The sequence below is a fragment of the Sparus aurata genome, chromosome 13 (assembly GCF_900880675.1).
Source record: "Sparus aurata chromosome 13, fSpaAur1.1, whole genome shotgun sequence".
NCBI lineage: Eukaryota > Metazoa > Chordata > Actinopteri > Spariformes > Sparidae > Sparus > Sparus aurata.
In genome coordinates, this window is record NC_044199.1 from 29,923,988 (window position 1) to 29,950,203 (window position 26,216).

Genomic DNA, 26,216 nt, shown 5'->3' on the forward strand with positions numbered 1-26,216 from the left:
AACGCATCAGAAAAACATGCTTTAACTCAAAAGTTGCTGTTTTCTTCTTCTGCACAAACATGCAAAAATCATCATCAACATCACTAGCAAGGATTAGCGATAGCATTGATATTAGCAACATCAAGCAACTGCATGATGCTTTGTTATGTTTCACGACATAAAAGACATAATTTAATGTCTCACGATGCAATTATAAAACGCTTGTGTGTCTTAAAAGCGGCGGTTACAGACTACAGAGGTTGTCAGGGACATTAAACGTCATCACAGTGAACACTGAACTCAAAACCTGTGCATCGATCAGTTTATAGAAAACCTGTATGGCTGTTTGCGTAGTAAGATGCTCGTGGTGGTGACGTTGGAGTCACGTGACCGTGATGTCATCTGTTTATAGCCTAAACATCGAAAATCATAAAAATGGGGCAAGTATCAAAAACTTAAAGAGTCCAAAATAAACAAAGGCTTCCAGGTTGGCCTACAAAAATACATCATCCCCAGGTGACTTTATAGTCATGCATTAAGTTATTTGTCATAAAGGGCTCATCAACATTGTCAAGAGAGAACTCAGAAATATGAGAAACATTCTAAAAACACCAAAATACGATATATGATTTAAACATACTAACATGTAAACTATGTCACAAACAATAGAAACTGAAGTTAGCGGCATATGTTCGTTCCTAACTGAAGCGACTTAGGTAACGTTAGATCATAAGAGGTGCTGAGATACCTGATGCTTGCATGTTTGGCTCGCTTGCGCTCCATCTTTGTGCCGTTGAAAGCGGGATCAGGTTTTGGGAAAGCTGCGTGCAAAAACAGATGAGAGGCTGTTACAGCAGAGCAACGAAAGCAGCTCGTCCAAAACAACAGTGTAAACGTACGTAATGCCCCTTTGAGTCTGTCTTCCCTTTGCTCACCTTTAAGATGATCAGAAACGCCTCACACAGACAATCCTCTTCTCTCACTGTGACACCATTTGGCCCTCGTAAATACTGTACGGACTTGATTGGTTGAGCTGGGGATCCCGAGGCTTTCAGTGTGGCTCTCAGTCAAATCAAATAAATGTAGCATGTCATCCTCCAGCCACTCTTTCTGCAACACATTGATTATTCTCACTTTAATACAGAAGAGATGGATTTATTAAAAGACTCCAGACAGACGCACACACACACACACACACACAGTCATTTCCACGGGGAGCAATTCATTTTCTCTTACAATTAAACCTCACACTCTTTAATTTATCTCAGTCCTGCAGGTTCTTGGCACCGTCCCGGAGATCAGTATGAAACCCAGAATGAACTCAGGAGGAACAAAGTGGTGATTTTTTTAAAGATATTTTATTACCGGAGTGTTTACAGACTTTTTTTTTTTTTTTATGTATAATCATCAATTGTAGCAACTCTTTAGAAAGCATTTTACATTTTCTTTTTTATAAGAAAGTTAGGCTTTTGAAAAGTCCAAATGCAGCAGAGCAGTCGTGTTCCTCGTATACGTCCGTCAAATCCCAATTCAAATCCAACTCAAATCGAACCAAGTGTCTGTTGTGAAGAGGCCTGCAGCTGCATAGAAAATGGCTGAGATGAAAAAATCCAATTCGTGATCACAGGGAGCCATCTGGTGGAGGCTGAATGAAAGGGGCGAACCGAAAAAGCAGAACAGCAGAAAGCCTCCATGTTCCAGCAAGAATGAGTGTAATTGATTTATGGCTTAACAAAGACAGAACACACAAAATCTATCTCTTCCTTTTTTTGTTTTCTTTTTGCTTCCAAATCACCCGCCTACCTTTCAGAATCAGCGTGAAAATTAAAATATAAAATAAAAATCTATGTTACAGTCGAGTAATTTTACTATAACATTTCACAAATACTCCATCTATATAAACACTCATAGGAACACACAATATAAACCAATCTGTGCCCTGCAAAAACCTCCAGTCTCCAATTCTATTTTATATCATAAAATAATAATCGTCACCGCAAATGACGACCGACAGGTGTCCAGTTTACAGTGTGAACGTATGACTTTAGTACCAGGAAGAGCATATATTGTATAAAGGCTTTTCATTTAACTGATTACTGGAGATTCAAGGTTTCTGCAGCACACGAGGAAACAATTTTGCAACACACAACACAAAAACAAAAACTCAATCCATAATTCTGTTATATTAGTGTCCTGACGACCAGACTGAACTTTTCTTTATACTCTACCTTCTCATTATACAGTACTATCAACAACAGAGATGTTCCAAAACGTACAACTGATACCAAAAATACACTGAATTAAGTGTCTTGTGTGATTTTTTTTTTTTTTTTTTTAGATCAAAATAAAGAGAATAGCTGTTTTTTTTTATCATCTTTACTGCCATTACATGCATTAACCCGTATTCGTTGGACTTCTCTGGAAGCCTGGTTATTGAGGTGTAGCCATTTCTCATTACATCTTTTTTCAGTAAATACCATGAAAATTAAGTCTTAAAGTGAGTCTTTTCACTTGTTTTTGTGTGGCACTGCGTGTATTAAAAGACCGCATAATGAACAGTGCACTTTTTACATTTAAACGCCAGAGGTCAACAAGTAAATAAGAAATTAAAAACAATATAGGAAAAATACAAACATAATGCAAAAACAAGTTCCCGGCCTATAGAAAGATTCTTCTTTTTCTTCTTCTCTTCATATTAAACAAATCACTAATAAACACCTTCTTATTTCCTCGCAGGAAAAAACAGAGTGGAGGGGGGAAAGGGGGGAAGGAGGCGAACGCTCCAAACTCTTAGCTCGTCTCCAGCTTGGCCATTTCCTGCACGTAGATGCCGATGCTCTCGCTGTCAAACAGCACAAAGTAGACGGTCTTGATGGAGGAAGACATGGTGGCCACAAAGTAGCTGGAGATAGCCTTCAGGATGAGCTGGGCCGCCGTCTGTTTCGGGAAACCATTCCTGACAGAAGAGAACACAAACGTTTAGTGACGTAACGGGTCATTTTTTATTTTCTTGACCTGGAGTCTGGCACGAGTGTGTTTGCCGCACATTTCTCAAAAACTTTGCACATCACTGTAAAGCTGTTTCTTGACTGATGATTGCCCCCCTATTAGTGGTTTCCAACCTGAGAGTCAGACCCAACAAGGGCCCACGAGTGGAATCTGAGGGTCGGTAATATAATTAACAAGATAAATAAGCAAACAAGAGTCTACAGCCATGTAAGCAGGTCCTTTGAGCTAAATGCTGAGATTCTCCCCATGACAATGTTAACAGTGTTGAGTGGCTGCATTGTTAAAAAAGTTCACCTGGAGGCTAGAAACTTGTGCCCGTACGCAGCAGGCGAGAAATTGTCAGTGGACTGAATCAGCGCCATCATAGCATCCATCTAGTTCTTTTATAAATCTGAGGTCTTGACTGAAGTTGTGGACTGTTGTGACAGTGGTAATGTGCTTCTGCCAAACAAAGTTTTAGTTTTGTTTGGTATTGAGGAATTTTCTCTCAGTCTTCTCTTTTTTGATGTCAAATCTCGGACAGTTTTACCTTCTCAGGTCTCTAAAAACATTTAAATGGAGCGATCTGAGACGGGAACATTATTCTTTGAACAACTCACGACGAGGGTTCACAAAAAGAGGTTTCTTTGCTTTGCCTGAACGGTTGAGAATAACTTCTGTAAACTCTACGTGTAACATTCACACTTCCTCACCGTTGTTCCACAACGTGGCATGTTTGTGTAAATGGAGGTGTTTATCGCTGTTGCCAGGAAACCATGTCAACTCCCGTTTTGACTTACACAAAGAAAACAAGGAAAACAAAAGTACGGGCGGGTAGAGACACAGGAGCACAACTACTTACTGCTGACAGTGCAAGAATGCCACTCATGGTGTTATGGAGACGTGTGAGAAAATACCGACCTCTTGTAGTCAGGTACAGGTTCTTGGTCGGGTACCAGGTTTGTAAAGTATATCATATTGCTTTAATTTTTTGGCAAAGGGCTTTCAGTTTTACACTATACTAAAGCCAGAATGGAAATGCCCTCAAGTTATTCTACAGTAGAATGATGTTAATGAAGATATGCTGCATAAACGGCTTCAGGAAAGTCACTTGAGTCTTCAGATTAAGACAAAAACACTTCATAAAAAAAGGAATGCATGATGCAACTCTCACTTGTATGTTTCTGTGTTTTCTTACCTCCCGCTACCGATGGAGGGGAACGCAACAGACTTGAGTTTCTTCTCATCAGCCAGAGCCAGACAGTTCTTTACCGTCTTGTCCAGCATCTCCTCACACTTGTCGGAGCCCCAGCCCGGACTGTTGCAATGGATGACGTATTTAGCGGGCAGACCGAAGCCGCCGGTCAACACAGCTGAGGGATGGAGAGGAGAGACAGGATAAAGAACGGTTATGCAGGAAGTAAACCTGTTCATCTGGATTTCCTCAAGTTGTGTCCACTGCCGACAGCACAGCTTCGTTATCCAGTTTTGTCAGAAGTCAAAACCCAAAAGTTGGGTTCAGAGGGCTGAGACGCTAAAATAACACTTTTCCTCGTGGAAAATGTATGTAGCAAAGCTCCCAGAGCTTTAAATGATTTGGCAACGGCTATTACACTGAGGTGGGCTGGAGAAATCACTTCTCCAGACAGCTGAAGAGGAGAAACATAAGGGAGAGGAGGAAAAACAGGGACGAGAAGAAGAGTAGACAAGAGAACAGAGGAGACAAACCAGCAGCTGTAGACAGTGAAACTCGGCCAAAGCCCCTGATTCTGTGAGGAAAAAAGCCTGCAGTCAGATTTTATTAGCGCACAGCTAACGTGTGACGGGACCTGGAGTCAAAGCAGAGGACGAGCTGATTTCCAGATGGCACACAGAGAGGATGGAGAGACTTCACACAGCAGAGCGAGTACATGTGTGATCTGAAGTGTGTGGACGACGATGATTACAGGTTTCATGACTGCTCGCAACGTTCGAACCTGTAGTTTGAGAAGGAGCAACAGTGTGTGGTGGTGTCGATGTAGTTGGAGCTTCTGTGAGTGGCATTTTCTATGGATGAAGTGGCTACAGCAGCTAATGCCGACCAATGTCATTTATTCCATCCAAAAAACAAAAAAACTTTATGGTTAGCAAGAAATATGAATGTGCAACAGAATTGTTCTGTGAAGGAGCCACAAAGGGCCAGATGCATAAAACTGTGTGTACACACAGAGAAAGAAACATAGAAATATACAGAGGCATTCTGTCCGTCAGATTTTATAAAGCTGTTCATACGTCTGATTCTGTTTTGATGATCTCGATCAATGAAGAAACGGGTGCATGTGCACCAGCTTCATTTCCCTTTTAACAATAAAGGGTTGTAAAAACGTGTAAATATCTATACTTGTGTTCGTTCCAACACTCATTAAACCTGTAAGAACAGAAAATAAGGAGCACAATTCACTTTGACCTGACACTTTAACAGAGGGGTTTGTGTCAGAACAGCTGCTCAGTGTCACACACAGCTGTAATATCTTGTCAAAAGGATGATTAATGATTAATCTATAGTGCTCAGTGATGATAAAATTCATCACTCATAAATAATTTGAAACAAAGGTTATAAATGTGCCTCTGATTGCCAATTAAACAATAAACAAGTTGTCATTCACCTTTTTATTGTATTTGCCTGCCAGGCGAACATCTCTGATAACAGATGTTAGAAATCGCAGCAAAATAGCATAAAAAAACGCTCCTCTTTAACTTATTTAGCCCCACTGTCAACACATATAACCACTCTATATAATATACTGTATATATATGCAGCAATTCATTCTTAGTCAAGTTTTTGAAAGATTAAACTCAACTTTTGCTCGGATACCTTCATGGCCTTTAAATTTGGAAAGTTGCTCACAAAATCCAGACGAGATAATACTTTTTTTGCAAGTATTTCAAAAATCCTTAAGAACTTGCTTTACGGCTGTTCTTTACCAGGTCTGGTCAGGATGACCGCCTGGCTGGTCGAGATCCCCAGAATCCCTGACAGGTTTCGCTGGCTCGGTGTTCAGTCACCTGGTAATCTATTTATGAGCTCCACACAGAGACCGGGATTATGATGCTGAGCTAACTTGGCTGAATGCGAGAGAGAGCGCAGTGGTGAAGGCGGGAGGGGCGTTTGAAAAAACAAGTGTGAGTGATGAATAATGAGCGAGAGGCAGATGGAGAAAGGATAAGAGATGGAGACAAATGGACTGAAAGATAAAATAATCTGTAAAGGATCAAACAATATGGCTCTCTGAAGACGCTGAAGTCGCCAAGAACAGATATTATGGGCCAGTACTAAATGTCTTTGATCGCTTTCAGTTTCTCTAAAAAGTTTGATAATAAAAGGAAACTCAGGCAACGCTCAGCCTTTAAGAGAAGAACGAATCAGTCAAATCTGTGCGATCACGTCCAGAGAGCTAATCCTTGCTGCAGTGTTCTGACATCATTTGCTGAATGTGGAAGCAGACGCCAAACGGACCCAGCCCTGTTTAACTTGGTGTGTGTGTGTGTGTGTGTGTGTGTGTGTGTGTGTGTGTGTGTGTGTGTGTGTGTGTGTGCGTGTGGAGAGAGAGATTTAAAGCACACACTGACATCACTGTCATAGGAGCTGGGTGGCACTGGAGAAGATCAATATGCACTTTCTAACTCCTCTAACTGTGACATTGGCAGAAAGTCACAGATCAGCGAGAGGCAGAATACAGAACAGAATGACGACAGAAGAAGAGATGATTGCAGTGTAGGTTCACACAAAGCAAAGGCATATTCACGTGTGACATTCAAATATCTCTTTTCATCTTCTGCTCAGAACGGCATGAAAGTGTCCGCCATCACAAAAGATACAAACACTGGTCAGGGAAGTTTCTGAACGACCTGTACACTATACAGGGCTGAAGCTGAGTAGTGTTTAGCTTCTACTATACAGGATGAAACACCAAGAGCATTAACTGCAACAATAACTATAAGTAGGAAAAACATCAAAAACGCTCCTCTTTAACTTATATAGCCTCATTATCAACACACAAATCCATCTTACAATATACTGTATATCTGTGCAGCGGGACATTCTTAGTCCAGTTTTTGGAATATTAAACTCAACTCCTCCTTGAACACCTCGGCGAATAACTGTGATTCCTTCCTGGCCTTATTAAAAGTATTTCAAACATCCAGATGAACTTGTTTTATGGTTTGTCTTAACCAGGTCTGGTCAAGATGACCGCCTGGCTGGTCGAGATCCCCAGAATCCCTGACGATAACTATGGTAATCTTTCAACACTCTCATGTCGATTTGATAAAAGAAAGAAAGACAGCCAATCAAAATCCATTTGAGTTTAACGTTCACAACTTGTTAAACGCTTCTATAGCATAATAAAGGGCTGCAAGTTTCACATACTTGGAGACTTCAAAAACAGTTTTTGGCGCTGATGAGATCCCTGAAGCTTGTTTGAGCGAGCTCATGGAAGTCAGTGTTGGAATGTCTTCCTCTCATCCACACATTTCTTAAAGCCAATCCTGGGTTTGTTTGTTTTTTTGGGGTGTTTGCTTATTTCTCCATGCAACATACAGCAGTATCAGGTCATCAGCATCCTTTTTCCTAAGCGGTCATCAAAGCTGGAGCATGCATACACTGTGTACTTGGCATGCTCTCATTGCCCCCTTAAATCAAGCTGGTAAATTTAAATGGATTTTAAAATTACTCTGAGTGATCCCAATAATTTTGTTCCCCATGTACGTTATAGTTTTGGTGTGGATGGTGTCATACATTGAGTTAGAAAAACTCTCATCGTTAGTGGTATAGTTGTGATTCTTGGTGTGAACAAGGCAAATCCTGCCATTTTTTTCTTTGCGCACTTACCTCCAGCCACCTCCAGAGGGCCGTTTTTCTTCTTCAGCTCCTGCACCGCATCAGTGAACTCCTTCCCTCCCTTCTTTTCCAGCGCAGAGCCTGAAAATCAAAAAAAGGACTGGAGTGATTACATCCTTACGTAGAGATGGCAAACACACAGCAGGAAGGAGGAGAGGTGATGTCATGCAGACAGACAGGCAGCAGGCAGGTAGGCAGGCAGGCAGACAGGTAGGCAGGACAAGGACGATGCTGTCAATCATTTCACCTGACGTCTCTCTGAATCTCTGAGCTCTGATGCAGCAAACTGAGTCTACTTTATTTGTTAGACACAGGAAAAGTCTCACAAATGAAGTTACAAAGCTACCATTTTCCAAATGACTCATTCTGAGTCATTTAAACTAATGAATTAAAGCCCCAGTCCCTAATTACTTCCCCCTGACCTCACACACTGGCTCACTTTCTGCACTGCACCGAGGTTTTTCTTTCTTTTACTCAGAAAATTACGAAGGGAAAAGATTGTTTAATGAGGAAAACAGCTAGCAGCATGTTATAGATGATGCCATGTTTGACACTTAAGAGAAAAACAAGGGAGGAATTTAAGTGTTGAGGTTATGTGACCACTGGGAAAACTTGTTGTGATGGTTTAACTGAGTCACTCTACTATTTCACATTGGCTAAAGAGAGGAGCAACAGAGGAAACCAGAGAGCAGAGAGGTGATTCAGATCTATCACAGCCAGAGAAATTAATGATCTGGCTGCTACATTCATTATAAACAGGCAAAGAGAGAAAGTCTATTAAAAAGAACAATTTAAAAGAGACAGCTCACCCTGAAAACAAAATTTATATTTTCCTCTTACCTCTAGTGCCATTTATTCATCTAGATTGTTTTGGTGTGAAATGCTGAGTTTGGTGATATCGGCTGTGCTGACATCTGCCATCCCTCTAATATAATGGATCTAGATGGCACACTTTCCGCAGTATCGATACTGATGCAAGCTGTGCTTTCTCACTCTCTCACAGTGTCCACTTAGGCCCGACTCTTCTCAACCAATTATCTAAAATGCTGTTGTTCTCATCACATAGTACAAAAGACTTGATATACTTATCTTTAAATAAAAATCTAGAGTTCTTTGCCCTCAAAGTTGTATAAAATGTCCCCCCTGGCATTGAACATGTTAACGAAATATCAATATTGTATTAATAATAATAATAATAATAATAATAATAATAATAATAATAATAATAATAATAATAATAATAATGATGTATTACAGCTGGAAAATTCAGTATGGTAATAACACTACTCAAGAGTAATGTCTCTTTCCATGAGTCACGACTTGGTTTTACCAAATAATCTACGGACCTTGTAGCAAACTGTTTCACGTAGGAACTATTTTCTTTCTACCACATTACAGGTGCCAGATGACCACCTCCTCCTTCATGGTGATTAGTTGATGGGTGTCGTTTGGCAGGAAGGTCTGTTGATTATCTTGAGTAACCCGGGCATGATTTCTAGCGAGAGACATTGCAGTTTTTCAAATGTATTTTATTGCCGCTTTGAGCAGCACAAGCCAAGTGAATTCTAGTTCCATTATATTCCAGAAAAGGCTTTATCGCCACAACCTCAGAATCTCACACCAAAATAGAAATGGCACTACAAGTAACCGTGAAAATGTGTACTTTTGATCATGGGCCGAACTGCCCCTTTTAATGACAAGTGATCGTCCGTTGTTTGCATTTGAGGCTTCAGAAAAATCAAAAATGTAGTGGGTTGTATTTCTACCCAGCTGGACCAACAGCACAGTCGAGGGGACGGAGGTCACAGGATATGAAGCGAGCCCTAGATTGGCCACATTTCAGCCAAGTGGAGCAAAGCAACATCAAGCAGCAGCAGCAGCATGATAGAAATATAAAGTCCGGTATGTATTACAAACCTGCACTCAACTCCTCTGTGTAAATCACATTTTCTTAACACTGACATTTGATGACTAGTAGGGGTAACGCATTGAAATACTGTAAAGAGCAACACACTGGCCACCATGTCTCAGGACTTTACTCCCGTTTTGCAGGCTGGCTGTAGCGTGTCACATGCTGCAAAATAAACTTGCAAAGACTTGAAAGTTGCTTTAGGCAGTGAATGTTTTTGGGGTCAAAAAAATCAGATAAGGATCGTGTAGCTAATGCATCTGCCTCACGAAGCAGGATTACTAATTTATAGTGCCTTCAGACTAAAAGCAGTGTAAGAAGCTGCACTGGTGAGGGCGTGCCAGGTCAGGTAACAAGTGAATCAACAACGAAAGACAATCCAGGAGGACCGGTTTAAATAACAGATCCATGAGTTTGAAGGCATCTTAAATACTAGTAGAATAATGCCTTGTGGTTGTACGCCTCCGCGCACCAGTCAAGTTAAGTTCCAGTGCCATGATGTTGAATAAAGACCAGAAAATTTAATATGATACTACCGTGAAGTTGGCCCAACTTCATAATTTAATCCTATTAGGGGCCCGTGACCACATAACAAGTGGCAGCATTGTGTCTAATGAGGAGCGAGCATATGCAGAACTATGTAGAAAAAGCACTGGTCCCACTGTCTTCTCACTGAGTTTTGGTTTGAAAATCTCTCAACTTTTAAGAATGGCACTGATGCAGTCACTGCTGCTTTTTTTAAAGCAACCATTCATATATTCAACTTGTCACCCTTTGCCACTGTAATCCAGATAATCGAGGAGAAGCTTGTTCTGGCTCTGTCCGTCAGACAGACACTCTCATAAGAGAGACAGATTAGTCCATTTGTGGGAGCAGATTATCTGTGAATGCTGCTGGTGAGTGTTGTGCTTTTGTCACCCTACTGTAAGCTTGTTATTAGCTGTTTGGTCAGCCCTCTGTTACCATAGCGTTAGCAGCTGTCAATGAAATCAACGTGCAGCGTTTTATCTCTCTTTGCACAGGCGCTTCATCCCAGTGCTCTCAAGTGCACGGCCTGCGCTTTTCTGCCAGGGAAAAAAACGCTATGTGGACATGATACCTGAGACATTTGTGGAAAATGTGGTCTTAATAATCATATGAATTGAGAAGTATTGGACAGAAATGTGTTTTAGGAGGACCTTTGACCACCAAAATCTAACCAGTTCACTGTTGAGGCCTGAAGTTGACCTTTGTGCCAATTTGAAGAAATCGCATTCACAGGAATTGGACAGATGTACGGACAACATTAACTCTTAATCATAATTGGCTGGAGGCATTAGAGGCATAAAAACATTGCCCGGGTATTTTACAACTTGGGAGAGTAATCAGGGCAAAACCTTCCATCTGACGTCGATCACAAGTAAACAACATAATTACTTTTGGCTTGTCGGTTGACATCGGGTTATATATTGTGGCAAATATTGACATGGGTCTGACTTCTTTGTCAGACAACTTTTCAGTTGGTTTTTTTTGCCCTATCTCTCTGCAATGCCACCCATTCGCGCCCCCCAGCCAGCCTTGTCTAATGAATGGGGGCTTTCTTTTTGTTGTGCTGTGCTTTCTTCTTCAGTCCATGATGTTCCAGGTTATACAGCTAACTTCATTAATGCTGTTGTGAGAGAAAGACCCCTGTTGCAATTAGGAACTGTACAGAAAACGTCTCATTTTTGGTAAAGAATAAAGCAGAAATCTCTGACATCTGAGAAAAGTCAGCTGCCGGTGCCTCTGTTTATACAGCAGTGAACTGCCAAATTCAAATGATCCTTTTCACAATGTCCACATTGAGTTTGTCTTCTGGGTGAGGTTTATTGAAAACATAGCGTGTGACTGCAGCAGTCTCTGGCAGCTGACTTTCTAATCCTGGAAACTGGAGTTTCCCCACAAGCACTTAATTGCGTGCATAAAGTAGTCCCTACTTGCATATTTCAAGCCTCTGCAAGTTGATTCTCACTCATGATACAATAATGGTTATTTCAGTCAATGTTTCACTAAATTACACAAATACTAGAGCGAAACATTGAGAGTAAGAACAGCAGGGAGTTGGTTTGTGGGTTAATAAGATTTTCTTCAGGGCAGAGTGCTCGCTCAATAACAGAGCAGAATAAAAGATGTGCTGCTGCTGCTGTGATGCGTGTCCACAGACTGCAGTGCAGACTATCTGAGATATGCAGAGAGAGCGCAGACAGGCAGTTGTGGTCTCCATGATGTTGATGGCTCCTTTACCTACTTCACCACCTGTATAGAGGGCGGAGCTGGTCGGGTGAACGACAGCGTCGCTCTCCACGGTGGAAATGTCAGCTTGGACAACTTGCAACTACAGACGACAACAACGACAAACAACAGGCAAATAACAATGGTGGTAAAAACACAGTGAGTGATCAGGAACAACAAGATGGGACCAAAACGTAGAGGAAAAAAAACAGATGATCTACAAGGACAGGAAAGAAAGAGACAAAGAAGTGAGCGCACTCTTTATTGGCTGATCACAGGAAACGAGGAAGCACCTGTGACACGGTGAGTCGCATCATGTAATCAGGAAGCAGGACGGAACACAGTTAGCCAGAAATACAGTAAATGAACAAACACTTTTGCAGCTTACAATCATCGGCACCAAAGACTACATATTTGAGTGCACCTTAAAATAATAAAATGTAATTTTTTATAGCTTTTAAATTGTAGAGCAACTTTGTTTGGATCTGTTTTCTGACCAACTGTGTCGTCCTGATTTCTTGGCTCATTAAAATGAGCAAAGAATTTTATGATCACACTCCAGGCCACCAACCTCACAGTCGGGCTGCAGCGAGCCACTAATCGAGGTGGTTCATGTCATTTTTACTTCCTTAAATTGGTGCTCTGTTTCATTCCAATACTTGTCCTAAAATTAGGCAAACTCTTCATAAAGGTCTGGCAGCCATTTGAAAGGAGGACAACCTGGAATGAACCTGAACACATCTACATGATGGGAAGAGTGAGCAGGATCACTGCTCTGAGGAGCTCTGATAAAATCCTTGAATGTCTTCTAAGAAAAACATGTCATCCTACCGGGAATTTGATCAATTTTTTTTTAAAGAGAAAAGTCCTTCTGCTCTATATTTTAAGTAAAAAATATAAGCAGGGTCATTTAAGTGAGTTCAGAGGATCAAAGTTATGATCTTCACCAGGTTTTTCCACCGTGAGCAACATCAAGATGTGTTTATTTTTATATTCTATTCATCAACAAGTAGTTCTGCTGAGAAGAGTTCGCTACGGATGAGGTTTACAAGGCAGTCAGTGTCAAACTGCCAGGCATAAAGCACACTTCCTGTTTTTGCAACTAAAGTTCAAGTTCAGTTCCCTGAAGCACATGAAAAAACTAGAAGGTTAGAGCCATTCAAAGGATACTTACAGAAAGGCTGCATCTCTCACTGGGGTTTACTGAAATTTTCATGTAATTTGACTGATTTATCTAAAGTAAATCTGTCTTACTGAGATGTTTAAGAGTAACTCCACCAATTTACACATTAAAGTGCATTCACAGCTCTTGGGACCTGCATGCTGCATGTGATCAGATGAAGTGCTTCCAGTAATGTCACTTTGTGGCTAACTTACATTGTGGGTAATGTAGGTGGCAGTCTACTAGTTTATTGAACTTCTATAACACTGTGGGATTCACTATCCGTGGTTCAAAAAACAATTAAGTAGCCTACATTACCCACAATGCAACTTAGCTACTGGATGATATCACTGGAGCCACAAAGGGCTTACTGTGCATTCATGTGCTGTCGTAATTACTGTAAAGTCTGAGAACATTTGAACATAGTGGACGTAGACCTTGTGTTAATGGTAAAAAAAGTTTGCTAAAGAGTCATTGTATCGTTTACTTTGTGCTTCCGTGCCACCCAAAGACTGGAAACAGCCGTCAACGTGTTGTTTGAACACTCTTTGAGACATAAAATTCTAAGTATCCATGTTGGTCCCACATTCCGACATGACGCACATGAACACACTGAAGTCGGAAGAACGACTTCCCAACTTGGGAAAAAGGGACCATCTGAGGAGCACTTGAATGCAGCATTCACACTTCTTTTTACAGACACAGCAGTATTCACAAAGACCTGTAAACACACTTTAATTTCATTTAATTTGTTAATCTTTAAGAAGCCCAAATTTTAAATTGTGTAGCTGCATTAAAAGCAAAAATCTCTGGAGTATCCAAGTATCCAAAATATGTATGTCCTGCTAAAAGTGGATGCTGATATCTGTATAAGATAAACTCCTTTTTCTGAAACTTTCAATGAACTCATCAAAAAATGTCTCCACTAATAATGCAAAGTGAAGTAAACCTGCAAATGATGAATCAGTTTAGTAAAAAGGAAAGAAAGAAAAAAAAAAGGTTAAAAACTGTTTTTCAGCTGGATATTTGTATTAGTGATCTTTCCATCAGATCTTTAATTGTCTGGATACATTTGTGATTTTTTTTGGCTAGAGAAACTGAAGGTTATGGCGCCACAAACTGTAGATTTGGTTCGTATCTCTTCCACTGTCCAACAGCTTTCCTAAATGGTCATAACATCAATAAAGTTGCCCACAGAGTGAATAAACAGACCTGGAGGAAGAGGCTCCTTCAAGCCGCAGTCTGTCTAAGAGTTCTTAATTAGCTGGTGGTTTAATTTAGAAGACGCTTTTGAGCTGTTGAGCATTCAAGGATTTTATATCTCAAACCCCAATGGGACCAGAGGGGATGGGTTGGGTGGGGGGAGCTCACCTAGATCATCTTTAAGTTCAAGTTCAGCATTGGTGGGGTTGATGACCCCCTCGACGTCAAAGCCAGCCAAGTTACTGACCTCGCTGTGAATGAGGTTGAGCTGCGGAGGGGGGGAGGCGGGGGGTGAGGAGGCATGCCAAGGAGGGAGAGCAAGAAGGAAGAGGGGAGGAAGCAAAGCCATTAAAACCAGATTCGCACCAGAGCTTGAAGGGATACCTTGACTTTTTGTTCATTCATACAACTGTGAGTAAATGCTACATGCATTTTTGTGCCGTGAGAGTTACAATTTAATGGCTAAATGTAGACTTCGGTAGTTTATTGTAATCACCTCCCAGACAAAATCACAGCTACACTGCTCACTGATTTATCAGGTTTAAAGCAAAATATCAGCATTAGTCAACATTAAATCAGACCTCACTGTCACCACTTTTACATGAACACTTTCAGAGCAAATTGTAATGCCGAAAAAGCTTCAACACAGGGCAGCAGGCCTGCAAGGTGCATTGATTAAGAAATGTTAAATTATTTAAAATGTCAATAGAAACAGTCTGGATAATCAGGGCCACCTTTATAAGCTACAGACAAAATGCCACATACAGGAGGGATGGATACAATTGGCATACCATTGAAAAATACTGTTAAATAAGTCATTTTGACTGTAGTAACATGAAAAGCACTGCTAGTACTGTCAACACTAACAATTGCTAAGCTCTATTCAGTTGTCAATGGTATAAAGGCTCATTTTAGCCACCTTTGTGGCTCCATCTGCATCTAGTCATTTATAGGTTACTTTATAGTGTAAAGAGAGTATTCCAGAGTATATGTCATTTTGTATGCCTTAATGTACAGCACTGTTCAAAAGATTGGAACTGAATACAACAAAAGCTGACGGACTACCCGTCTTCTTTTTAATGGACCTTCATGGTTTCAGATTGTAGAAATTCTGTTTCAACAAATAGATGTTATTTTGGATAAGGAGTTTGCAGATACATTTTTTCTACCTTGAGAGGAAAACATTTTATCAGAAAGATAAAAAGATAGCTCTGAGCAACAGCTAAATAAGAATATCAAAAAAAAAAAATCATTGGTAAAAGAACCTTAGCAATGAAATCTGTGTAGATTAAGTAGGAACAGGTTCTTCACAGTTCAATCTAACCCCTTAGCAAACTGCAGATGACCCAATGAAACATATTTAGAGCCAAGTGATGATCAAGGGTCACTTCTGCTTCTAGACTAGAAAACAAATTACAGATCGAAGAACATTTGGGTTAAAAAAAAAAAACTGTGAAGACAAAAAGGAAGCTTTAAAGTGAAACTCTTGCCAAAAAGCAACCGAGGCTTTACATGTGATTGAACATGAGTCAAACCTTCATGTAAAAGCATAATTACGAGGAAAGACGCACTTTTAAGATTTACTGTAGTTTTGTTTTCGGGCAAGCTAATTTCTAATGGAGTGCGGGGGCACTGGTACGCTAGCATCAAAATCGCTGTTTTTAAAACACTAAGAAGGCTCAATACAACATGAAACTTTGCTCGTAGTATCACCAGGGTCTCTACACATGAACACGAGCATTGAGAACTCTGTTTGTGTACACAGAGTTTACTAAAAAGAAGGTTTTTGGACAACTCACGTTAGCAGTAGCATCTCTGGCGCGCTGCCGTCATGGCAGACAAAAAGTGTCGATCCCCGAGTGCGACCTAACAGGAAGGCTTGAGGAGCGGTCCACCTTTACTCTCCTGCCTGTTAGGTCGCACTCGGGGATCGAATCCTGCTCTTTACAGCAGATAGGATCGCCTCTTTGTGGAGTTCTCTGTCTGGATTGGATAAAGTGATCAGGGATACCAGAAAATGCCTTCCCTCTTTTACTGCATGAGCAGGGAAGGAGCGACATGGGCTACTGAACAAACACTCCATAACTGTTATTACTGTAGAACGTATTTTAACAAGAAAATAACACTTACAGCAGCTTTAAATATTTTTCATTTGAGACCCATCCATCTATGTTAAATAGCCATTTTTGAAGAAAAGAAGTAAAATATCCATGTTACAGGTGAGTCCAAACTTTCAAACAGTGTTGTACCATTTACTACAGTTTTGTTTGCCAATATCAATCCAATATGTTTATATGTATTGTACTGTATGACTCACGTTCTATTGTTGAAGACAACCCTTGCGCACAGTTCTAGTTTCGAAGCCATCTGGGACTGAAGCAATATTCCTAATCAATTAACTCAAAATGTCAAGGTATCCCTCTAAATGTCAAGAATCTTCAAAGCATTGGCCTCAGCATCTCTAAATCTAAAACTCATCAGTCATCTGTCATACAAACAAATTTCATCTCCAAGGATTTAAACGTAATAACAAAATGCCCAAACCATCCCAAACGAAAGCAGCGAGAGTGAAAGCAGTGACAGAGCAGTGAGTGTGTGACGGAGGCTGAACACTCGGGCAGGAAAAGTGCAGTTACGATAATTAAGTCTATAAAACTGAAACAGACTTGCTTTTTCTATTTATGGGTTCATTATCTCAATCAGTAGGAGGTTAACTGCTTTCATTTGATTAATTATCATCCACTGCTTTCAACAGCTGCTGTAATCTGTGGTCAGATACACAATCAGGCACAGAGACATTTTGCTAATTAGAAAGCGTAACGACAGCAGACAAATACTGCTGCTACTGAGTGTTAAAGTTGAATTTCAAATTAATAAATCTAATAAAGTATCTAATGCCCATAAGCCAAAACAACATGTGTTTAACCTCTAATCTTTCAGCAAAAAAAAGATGTAATTTTAATTTCATTGAACAGTTTTTTTCAGAAACTACAGCCTGTAGTCTTTGAAAAAATATCTCATTAAACAGAGTAAATCTGTTAATTGTTTACGATTACAAATAACAATAAACATAATCTGTAGCCAAATGATACTGGCAGAATCATGTGTGTGCTACATCAGGTCAGGTTAATTACTCTGTATTCAATTATATATAAACACTTGCAATTGCATGTAGACCAAAAGCATGCAGTGCCATCAGCAGCGGTTAAAGAAACAACTGAGCTGAAACATTGAACTCTGGAAGTAAATTTCCCGCATTTGTTCTTCTGTGGAGGGCATTTAATGTTTTTCATTAGATTATTACAGTTTAATATATAGTGTGCATGAATAGGGAGATTCCAAACAACAGCAAATTATGTTCCTGTAGAAATTATTAGTGAATCCTATCTGTAATGTCCCAGCAAACATTGAAACGATCGCTGACTGTTGTTTGAATGTCCAATCAAAATGTCCTGTTACAGTTCCAAAATGGAGGTCGGACATCTGGATATTATCCTTCTGTCGGCTGGACGTCATCCTATTAAGTTTTTCCTTAGCTGTTTGCTATCAAGACTTTCTGTCATCCTACTTTACCTGACTTGCCCTTAAGTCAAATTTCTGCCATGTGCAATCAAAGACAGTTCGGTAATAAAGGTCTAAATCGATGAGACAAATATAATTAACATGTAGAAAGAATAGAGATTTCTGATCAATAACTATCAGATATGTGGATATAATGAGTTAGTGAGTAAAGGCAGGTATTATTACAAGTAGAACGGTCTAAGAGGAATATATAGTCTCATATCACGATAATGGTAGATATATAAAAATGGCATGAAACTTCTTTATATAATTAAGTAATATAAAATTTGGACATCCGCCTCGTCACTACTTGAAGTTTGTGGAATCGGAACAGGGATCATTTTAGGCCAGGAAGACAAGATCCCTGTCAGACCAATGTTTGCTGGGTTGTTTTGTTCACTACCCACAAAAGCTTGTGTGAGAAGCAAAAGATCACAGACTTCACTGTTGAAGTGATGCTGCTCCAAACGACTGGATCTGAGTGCCAAACACAGCACACATAATATCAAGGCACAGGCGGCGATTATAACTAATTGGCAATCATTATCAGTTATTAGGAGAATTTAAAATAAGGGAGACAGTGACACTAACTTGCGTCATTCTTGAGTCAGTCATCCTTTTACTCTCAATGACGTTCTGCTGCCTCTCATGTTCTTCTAACTCACTTCTATTTTTAAGCTTCTGATCTTCATGATCTTGTGATCTTGCAACTTGATCATTAAAAAAAAAAAAAAAAACATTGTCAGGGCTTAGATGAGACTTTCGGCAAATTTACTTCCATGTTTCAGTTCAATAAAAAGGGTTAAAAAGAGATTTATATGCTCAGCAGGGCAGAAGCGCAGGGAGCTAACAGATCTGGCAGATCTGAGATACGGCAGACAAGCATTTATACACAGCACTCACAGTCCCTGCTATCACACTTTAAACTTAGTACACTGCTCTGTTGTGGAGCAGTTTCAGCTTGTATATGAAGTGAATCATAGCAAACCTGTTAGGAAGTACATTGTGATTCAAACTTACATTTATAGAACAAAATATCACAAACAGTTTTCTTTCAATGAGACAGACCAGATAACTAATTAAAACATCATCACATCATCTTTCCTCAAGTTCACCTGCTTCAGTTATGACGGGGAAGCAAAGACAAGACTGGAGAAAAGCAGGACACGTTTTAAGGAAGCACAAGCGCTTTAAATAAGAAAGTCTTTGACAAATCTTTTGGTTTTTTATAGGGTTGTTATAATATATGTACCAGTATCAGAAATGCCTCCAATTCTGCTTAAAATGCTGGAATCAAAACAGAAACAGGCCCTCCTCTCCAGTAGCCATTACCGCTAAACGGCAAGTGCAACTTCTAGCACATCCATAACTATGGGTGTCATGATTCATTTAGAAAAAAAAATTTCAGTGCTGACGGTTTTGCCAATTGCAGAAAATCACATCTGGAGCTGAAACGATCAACAGATCATTGTTTTTATGCTCTGACAGCTGTCATTTACATTTTCAAATTCTTCCTAAAAAAGGTAAGGGTAATTTACAACAACAGCTTCACTTTATCTCTTATCTCTCTAAGAGCAAAAAAAAAAACTGCGCGATCCTGCTTTTTATTTCGACTGACTTAAAAGCTTTTTACCGTAGACTTTCGTTTTAAAATTAACACACCTATCCGTGACATGACATTCATACAGGGTTAGCAGTATTTTTTATTTTTCTTAAGGCAATGGTATCAGATCTGTACTCAGTAATGACAGACACACACATTAACGTATCAGAATCAGTTATAATAGTATATCTCAAGCACTTATCTGATTCATCTGAGGCATAAATCTGAAAGAAAATCCTTTGATGTCAATTTTTAGGTGTTTCAACAGATCTTTTTAATTATCCCTGTATTTGTGAGGTATCTGTTCATCCCCAATTTCATTTATTCAACACAAACCACACTTTAGTTTATCGTATATTCAGCTTAAACCTGTCCAGAGTTAGTTCATGATAACAGACAGAAAACTGACCTTTTGGCCCAAGAAGAGGCTCTTGGTGGAGAGCACGGTGAAGCTGTCAACAGGAGATCCCTCTGTGGTGCTGTCTGCCGACGCCGCCTTGCTAACCTCGCCCTGTTTCTGTTGACGACACAGAATAAATGTTGACACTATGTAACACTTTATTTTACTCTCTAAAGGAAAATTGTTTTCTGTGTTGGGACAAAAGAGTTCAGTGTCAGCTGTCTCTATCACCACCTGAGCTGTTGTACTAAAACAAAATCTTGTCTCAGCTTCTAAGATTTTTCTTGATTCAGGATGTCAATTCAACTTCTTCCTGACTACTAAGGATGTGAAACCTTTCTTTCATATTTGGTTTATTTCCTTTCCATGATTACAAAATATGTGAACAATTCAACCTGTAACATCCTGTTTATGTACAGTTTACTGTGAAGGAAGACCTGAACCTGCAAAACAAAACAACCTGCCCCAAAAAAAGTACTTTTTTTTCTGCACCAGATAACTTCTATCTTATGGACACCATTATTTTCTCCGTCATTTTTAACATTTTATGGTATTAATAGTTGGTAAATCAATAAATAGCCGATTATGAGCATCATGCTTATCATGTTAAATCAATATTTACAAGTATAAGAAAAACTTGCTGAACATGTATCTCTTTATTTCTGTCATCTGTCTCACATTCTCATTGGATCACACCAAAGTTTGTCTGAAAAAGGAAAAAGATTTGGATTTTTTATCATCTCAGTTGAGTTATTATTTGCTGCTGCCTGGTTTTTGTTCTCTGTGACTGAAACTACAGGACTGAATGATCAGAAGATGCTGACTGTAAGATGAAGCCAGGGATTTACCTACCTTCCTACTTACCTACCCAGGTATATTTGCATAACCTGAGTTTCTGAGTTGCTGTTTGAGGACATTGGGTGTGTCTTCTAAACTAAACAAATGTTTTTATTTTTGTTTTGTTCTTTTATCTATCTGTCTCTAACAACTATTTGATGCCATGCTTATAAACCAATCGACTATTTTTAGACAGTACGATGAAATGTTTCTGGTGCTCTTGCGCATCCAAACAAATAGTAAATCAAAGGTGCTCAACTTTCTACCTTCGATCAGTCCTGAGCACATGAAGCCGTACCTTAGCCTTCCCTCCTCCCTTTTTCCCACTCAGTTTCTTGGTCACTGATTTCTTGACAGGTTTGGGTTTCTTCTCGGGGGCCGGTGAGACGGGGGTCTCCAGTTTCCCCTTTGCTCCTCTCTTCTTCGCCAGCAGCTCTGGGTGGATGTTGGGCAGGACTCCACCTGCTGCGATAGTTACACCTTTCAGCAACTGATACAGGAAGACAAAAGTTAAAAAAGGGGGGTTCACACTGTCCCACACCACCTGGAAGAGAAGATATTAATCCAAAACTTATTTAACAAGGATATTTGTTTCTGTAACAGGACTTCAGAATGAAAACACGACGAGCGTTATGGCTGATCAGATAACTTTAAAATAAACATGGCGCAATATTACATTGACATGAATACAACATGTCTAAAATGTTGTTTTTTCCAGATCAGTGCAGTCGCTGACCTGGTTCAACTCCTCATCGTTGGCGATGGCCAGCAGGATGTGTCGTGGTGTGACTCGACCTTTCTTGTTGTCTCTGGCTGCGTTACCTGCCAACTCCAAGATCTCAGCTACATGGGTGAAGTAAAAAAACATATCAGAGGTGTGTCATTTTGTCAATAAGTATCGGAGAGCACGAGTGGTACAGAATATTTACTTACTCTGAATGTTTTAGTAAACTCACTAAACGATAATAGACTACAGTAACTTTCATGTGGTTCTGGGATCCTAATTAATTAGTTCAGAGTAAAAAATAATATTATACATCAGTACAGAGCAAAATTTTAAAGCAAATACCTGGACAACTTTAAATATACTGCATGTACAGCTTTAAAGTGCTTTCTTGTCAGTATCCATAAAATGTCATATCTTTATTTTGTTAACAGTCAGTAGTTTGTAGAGGATAAGTTACTTTGTTTTCTGTATTTAAATGTGCATTTTTAATATTTAATCTCTCCTATAAAAATCATCATAAATCTCACCAGTTAGATACTCGAGGACTGCAGCCAGGTAGACAGGTGCTCCCACCCCGATGCGATATTTAGGCAGGCCCCTCTTGATGTAACGCAGCATGCGTCCGACGGGGAAGATGACCCCGGCCTTGGTTGACCGGGACGTCTTGGTCGACTTCTTCTTTCCTCCTCGGCTGGACATGGTGCTGAGGTCGCGACCAGTATCAGGCTCTGCAGGGACACATCGACCAGAATGCATTAACAAATCTGCATACGACTGATTTTTCTTTATAGTGAGTAAAGCGACCAAATAAGCTGTTAATACAGTGCTGAGTACACCTATCATGAAAACACACACTCATCCTCACTGTGGCTGCAGCACTAGAGAGCTGCAGGCTTGCCCGGTGTTAAGTTAGGACATGCCTCGTACAGGAAGTGTTGAATCAATATAAACAAACGGTGGCTCTATCTACAAAAAAGGTCCACTGACAGGTTACATGTTACTATCATCTGTTAACTTAATACTTTTAACACACTTGATGCACACTGCCATGGAATCGATATACTGAAAACATACCCCTTCACTTTGATAAGAACAACAGCTGGCACAATCCTGAATAGGTTTAATATCCCAACACCTGGCCCTAAACCATTAATACATATATAATGACTAAGATCATTATTGTTGGACGCATTTAGGGCCAAACCCTTGAACAGGAGTCTTTTAATCACCCTCTTCGAAGAAATCCAGCAGTTAGTTTTCTACCCGTATCCCCTCAAAGGTGCCTATGTAGTTTTAATCAGAAGAGAAAGATCTTCTTCAACTGACTTTTTGATGCCTAAACATACTCCCTTAATTTCTAGACTGAATAAAGTCAATAAACAAACTGTTTTACTTTATTTATTTGGCGGACCCTGCCACCTTTCTAGCTACGAGCAGTTATTTTCCTCTGAGAACAGCTTGTTTATGCTATGAAAAGGTAAATATTTCTGAGTTTGAATTACTACCTCATTAACATTGTTAATATTATCATTCTGGGTTTGAATTTAGTGCCTCATTAATGACTGCAAATCACAGGGCCACATCTATTAGCATGTCAGTATAAAAAACTGGACTTTAACAGGCTTTAGAATCCAATAAATTCATATTAATTACTTAATATCCACATTAGGCTTTCTGTGCGTTTTACTTAAATCCCCCTTAGGTCAAACAGCATGCCTGAAAAAACGTGATTCATTATAAGAGGATTGCTGCTGTCTGATCACTTATTAATAACATATGCTATTAGCATGCTGGGAATGCTCAATTATTAAATGTAATTATGCCCACAGCTATATTTTTTTTAGTGAAACTCTTATATGAAGTCTAACACTCCATGTCAACCTGCTAAATAATTCAATTACACGTGAAAATGATCCTGTTTTAAGTCTTTTCTCTCTCAATGTACCAGATGCAGACACCAATTAGCTGTGTTGTTACTGAATCAATTAGCCCCACCAAAGGCCAGGCTGTTTCCCTGAACATGCAGTAAATTGTAAAGGATTTCACACATACACGATATCTCGTACCACAGCAAACATAACCGAGACAATTACTACATTATTCAACCGGCGGATGGTTAGCAAGTAACGAAACATCTGCGGCATTTTGTCCACTCCGGGTCAGGTGAAGGTAGGTGGCTCTAACCGCCACACTGGGCATTCCGTTCTGCTGGTCACTGACAAGACATCGATTTCCGCATGCCAACAGCCCGCCGGATGTCTCGCGCCGGCACATTTACTTAATTCCCTGACTGAGAGACTGAAAAAACGGCTAAAATGGAGCTGTCAGACGACGTGAGGTTATTTTGCCCGTTCAGGTCAAGCGAGCTTTTCGGGCGGAAATAACCCCGGCGGAGCGGCGGCAGCTGCCCGCTCCTCCTCCCCGCTCCCCTCCCCGCCTGTCAAGCTCCAGCAGCACGGTCTCCGCTCTCGGCCTTCGATGCCAGAAAAAGCACGAAATGGCAACGGAAACGGCTCGGTTCGGTGAGCGGGGACCGGCTCGCCCGACATGAAGCGACCTTACGCGACCCGACACGACGGTGTGCAAATTACTTACAGAACAGGGTACGGCGTAAAAATGTCTCCGGTTCTCCGGTAACAAGCCTGGGCAGAGTCCTCGACTCCCACAATCCACAGCGAGTTGAAATATCGGAGCGAGCCAGCGCTGCCCGCGGAGCGATGCAGCTGCTGGAGAGCAGAGAGCAGACCTGCTGAATGTGAATCTGCTGCCGAGATGATCTTTAACCCTTTACACATTTACTCTGGACGAGAAAACACGTGGTTTCAACGGAGATGCTGACAGCAGATCGATGCTAGCTCACATTTAAGCCTTTCTGCTGTCGGTGAAACAAATTATTTAGACCTTCTGGTGGTCAAACATCAAACTCTCTCAACAGGGGTGTCTCTACTGCCGGGCACCCTGTAAAAGTAGTCCCCTGCAGCCACCCACTAAATCCACATGTTTGATTAACTACATGTTACAATTGTCTTGATAATGTATGAATTTAAAAAAAAATGGCAATCACCAGATGTGCAACAATAGTTAAGTCCACTGGGCTGGACCCCATGGGACCTTATCTCAGAGAGAAAAAAACAAACAGGTTGTATTCTAGTGAGCCATGAATCACACATAGATGTTTGTCAATTTAAAAGATACATTTTCAAAAAAAGAACATCGCAGCTTGGTGTTATTTAAGTAAAATATCATCTCATTTTGTGTGAAACTGCTCAGTGCTCCACATCAGATACGTTCTATTAAGGACTTTGTCCACATCGTCTCGCTCAGTTGACGTCACCAACACCAACATGGCCACCAGCTAGGTTTTGCAGGCGAGCTAATACACAGGAGCAGCTCTATAAGATTTAATTTAGAGGTTCGGGTATTTTTCAAGCTTGGAAGTTGAGCTTTTTTGGCTGCAAACACCATTGAGCAGCTTTCATAGGAATGAGCAGTGCTTCACCTGCACCACATCCTAAACAGTAGGCCTGGGTATCACCAGGTGCATCGCGATACGATACTATCACGATATTTTGCCCACGATAGCGATGATATCACGGTACAGCTATTCTGCGATAATCAATAATATTGCAAGAAATCTCATCCACGATACATCACAATATTTGTCTCACTGAAGAAATTCTGAATTTATTGACTGCACTGAGTCCATTTCACAAGAATTACAAAACATTGTCAATCAATTTCACATGAATGACAGCCAAGTAAAACAAAGTGTATTCTGCACAGTGGCTCCTCTTAACACACGCACTGACCGCAACTTAAATATGATTAAATATCAATATTTGGTGCCAATGTATCGATAATGTACCTCAAGATGAAATATCGCGATATATCGTAGTATCGATATTTTGGTACACCCCCACTAAATAGACCACGTCGCAAATTCCTTTGTGATTTACGAAAAACCGCCGGATGTTGATAATGCGATAATTTTACCTCTTTGTCCCTTTTTATTTTATGTAGTGTTTGTTGGTGAAAAGTGCAGCAAATACAATTTCCTACAGTCTTTCTTAAGACCCCTTAACTTCTAAATCAGCTCTGTAGTTTCTTGTGAAGCTGACAGACTTGCCATTCAAACCCCTATTTGCAGCAAGCATACATGTTTTTCCAAGCAAATACACTAGATGCTTTTTTAGATAGGAAGTCGGAAAAAACAACTTAGAAATTCCGTCTCCTGACTTACAATGTAATGCACCATTAAACATGTAGTTTCCCCAGCACACTCTTCACCTGCTTCCTGCCACTTAGCTCATCCCTGGGAAAAGCTGTTGTGGCGCAAAATCTGCTTCTGAAGGTACAAGCAATAGCGATTAAAGGAGGAACCGAAGGGAAATAACTGAAGGAAATTTCATTTTTTATTAATTTTGAGTTCAGTCTGAGGCTATTGAAGCTATTGAGCATTAAGCTAAATACTTACGTCAACATCATTGATCAACATGCTAACCTGGCCACAACAATGCTTACAAGCTGATGCTATTATATTTATCGTGTTTACTAACTTAGCTTATCATTTTAGTATGCTAACATTTTATCAACCAAACAATTGAACTTACAATTTTCACCCAATGATGTTTACAGGTGGAAAAGTTAGGGTTTTTTTTTTTCGGAGCACCATTGATATCTGTCACGAATGGATCTATGATATCTGTAGGCCTACTAAA

At 40.1% G+C, this 26,216-nt stretch overlaps 1 protein-coding gene across 6 annotated transcripts; it reads right to left on the reverse strand.

Moving 5' to 3' along the window:
- Nucleotides 1-1,325: 1,325 nt before the first annotated feature.
- macroh2a1 (macroH2A.1 histone) lies at nucleotides 1,326-24,420 on the reverse strand. Of its 6 annotated transcripts, XR_003986436.1 has the most exons (10): nucleotides 24,094-24,420; nucleotides 22,026-22,226; nucleotides 21,508-21,614; nucleotides 21,070-21,261; nucleotides 19,944-20,051; nucleotides 14,539-14,638; nucleotides 12,018-12,108; nucleotides 7,838-7,927; nucleotides 4,166-4,340; nucleotides 1,326-2,935 (listed from the first exon to the last, which is right to left on the reverse strand). XR_003986436.1 is itself a non-coding variant. In XM_030438056.1 (9 exons), the coding sequence occupies exons 2-9, from the start codon at nucleotides 22,195-22,197 to the stop codon at nucleotides 2,770-2,772; spliced, it is 1,101 nt and encodes a 366-aa protein (XP_030293916.1). In that variant the 5' UTR covers nucleotides 22,198-22,226; nucleotides 24,094-24,419; the 3' UTR covers nucleotides 1,326-2,769. The 6 variants fall into 6 exon arrangements, 3 of the variants coding, with proteins under 3 accessions (XP_030293916.1, XP_030293914.1, XP_030293915.1); XR_003986435.1 differs by lacking the exon at nucleotides 14,539-14,638 and having other exon boundaries at nucleotides 12,022-12,108; XM_030438056.1 differs by lacking the exon at nucleotides 14,539-14,638 and having other exon boundaries at nucleotides 24,094-24,419.
- Nucleotides 24,421-26,216: the final 1,796 nt, after the last annotated feature.

Coding starts and splice junctions, on each gene's coding strand:
- macroh2a1 (XM_030438054.1), bottom strand. CDS start 22,197: ATGTCCAGCCGAGGAGGAAAGAAGAAGTCGACCAAGACGTCCCGGTCA. Junction 20,052..21,069: donor AGGGAGGAGGGAAGGCTAAG/GTACGGCTTCAT, acceptor TGTCGTCAACAG/AAACAGGGCGAGGTTAGCAA. Junction 7,928..14,538: donor TGAACTTAAAGATGATCTAG/GTGAGCTCCCCC, acceptor TTTGATTTTCAG/GCTCTGCGCTGGAAAAGAAG.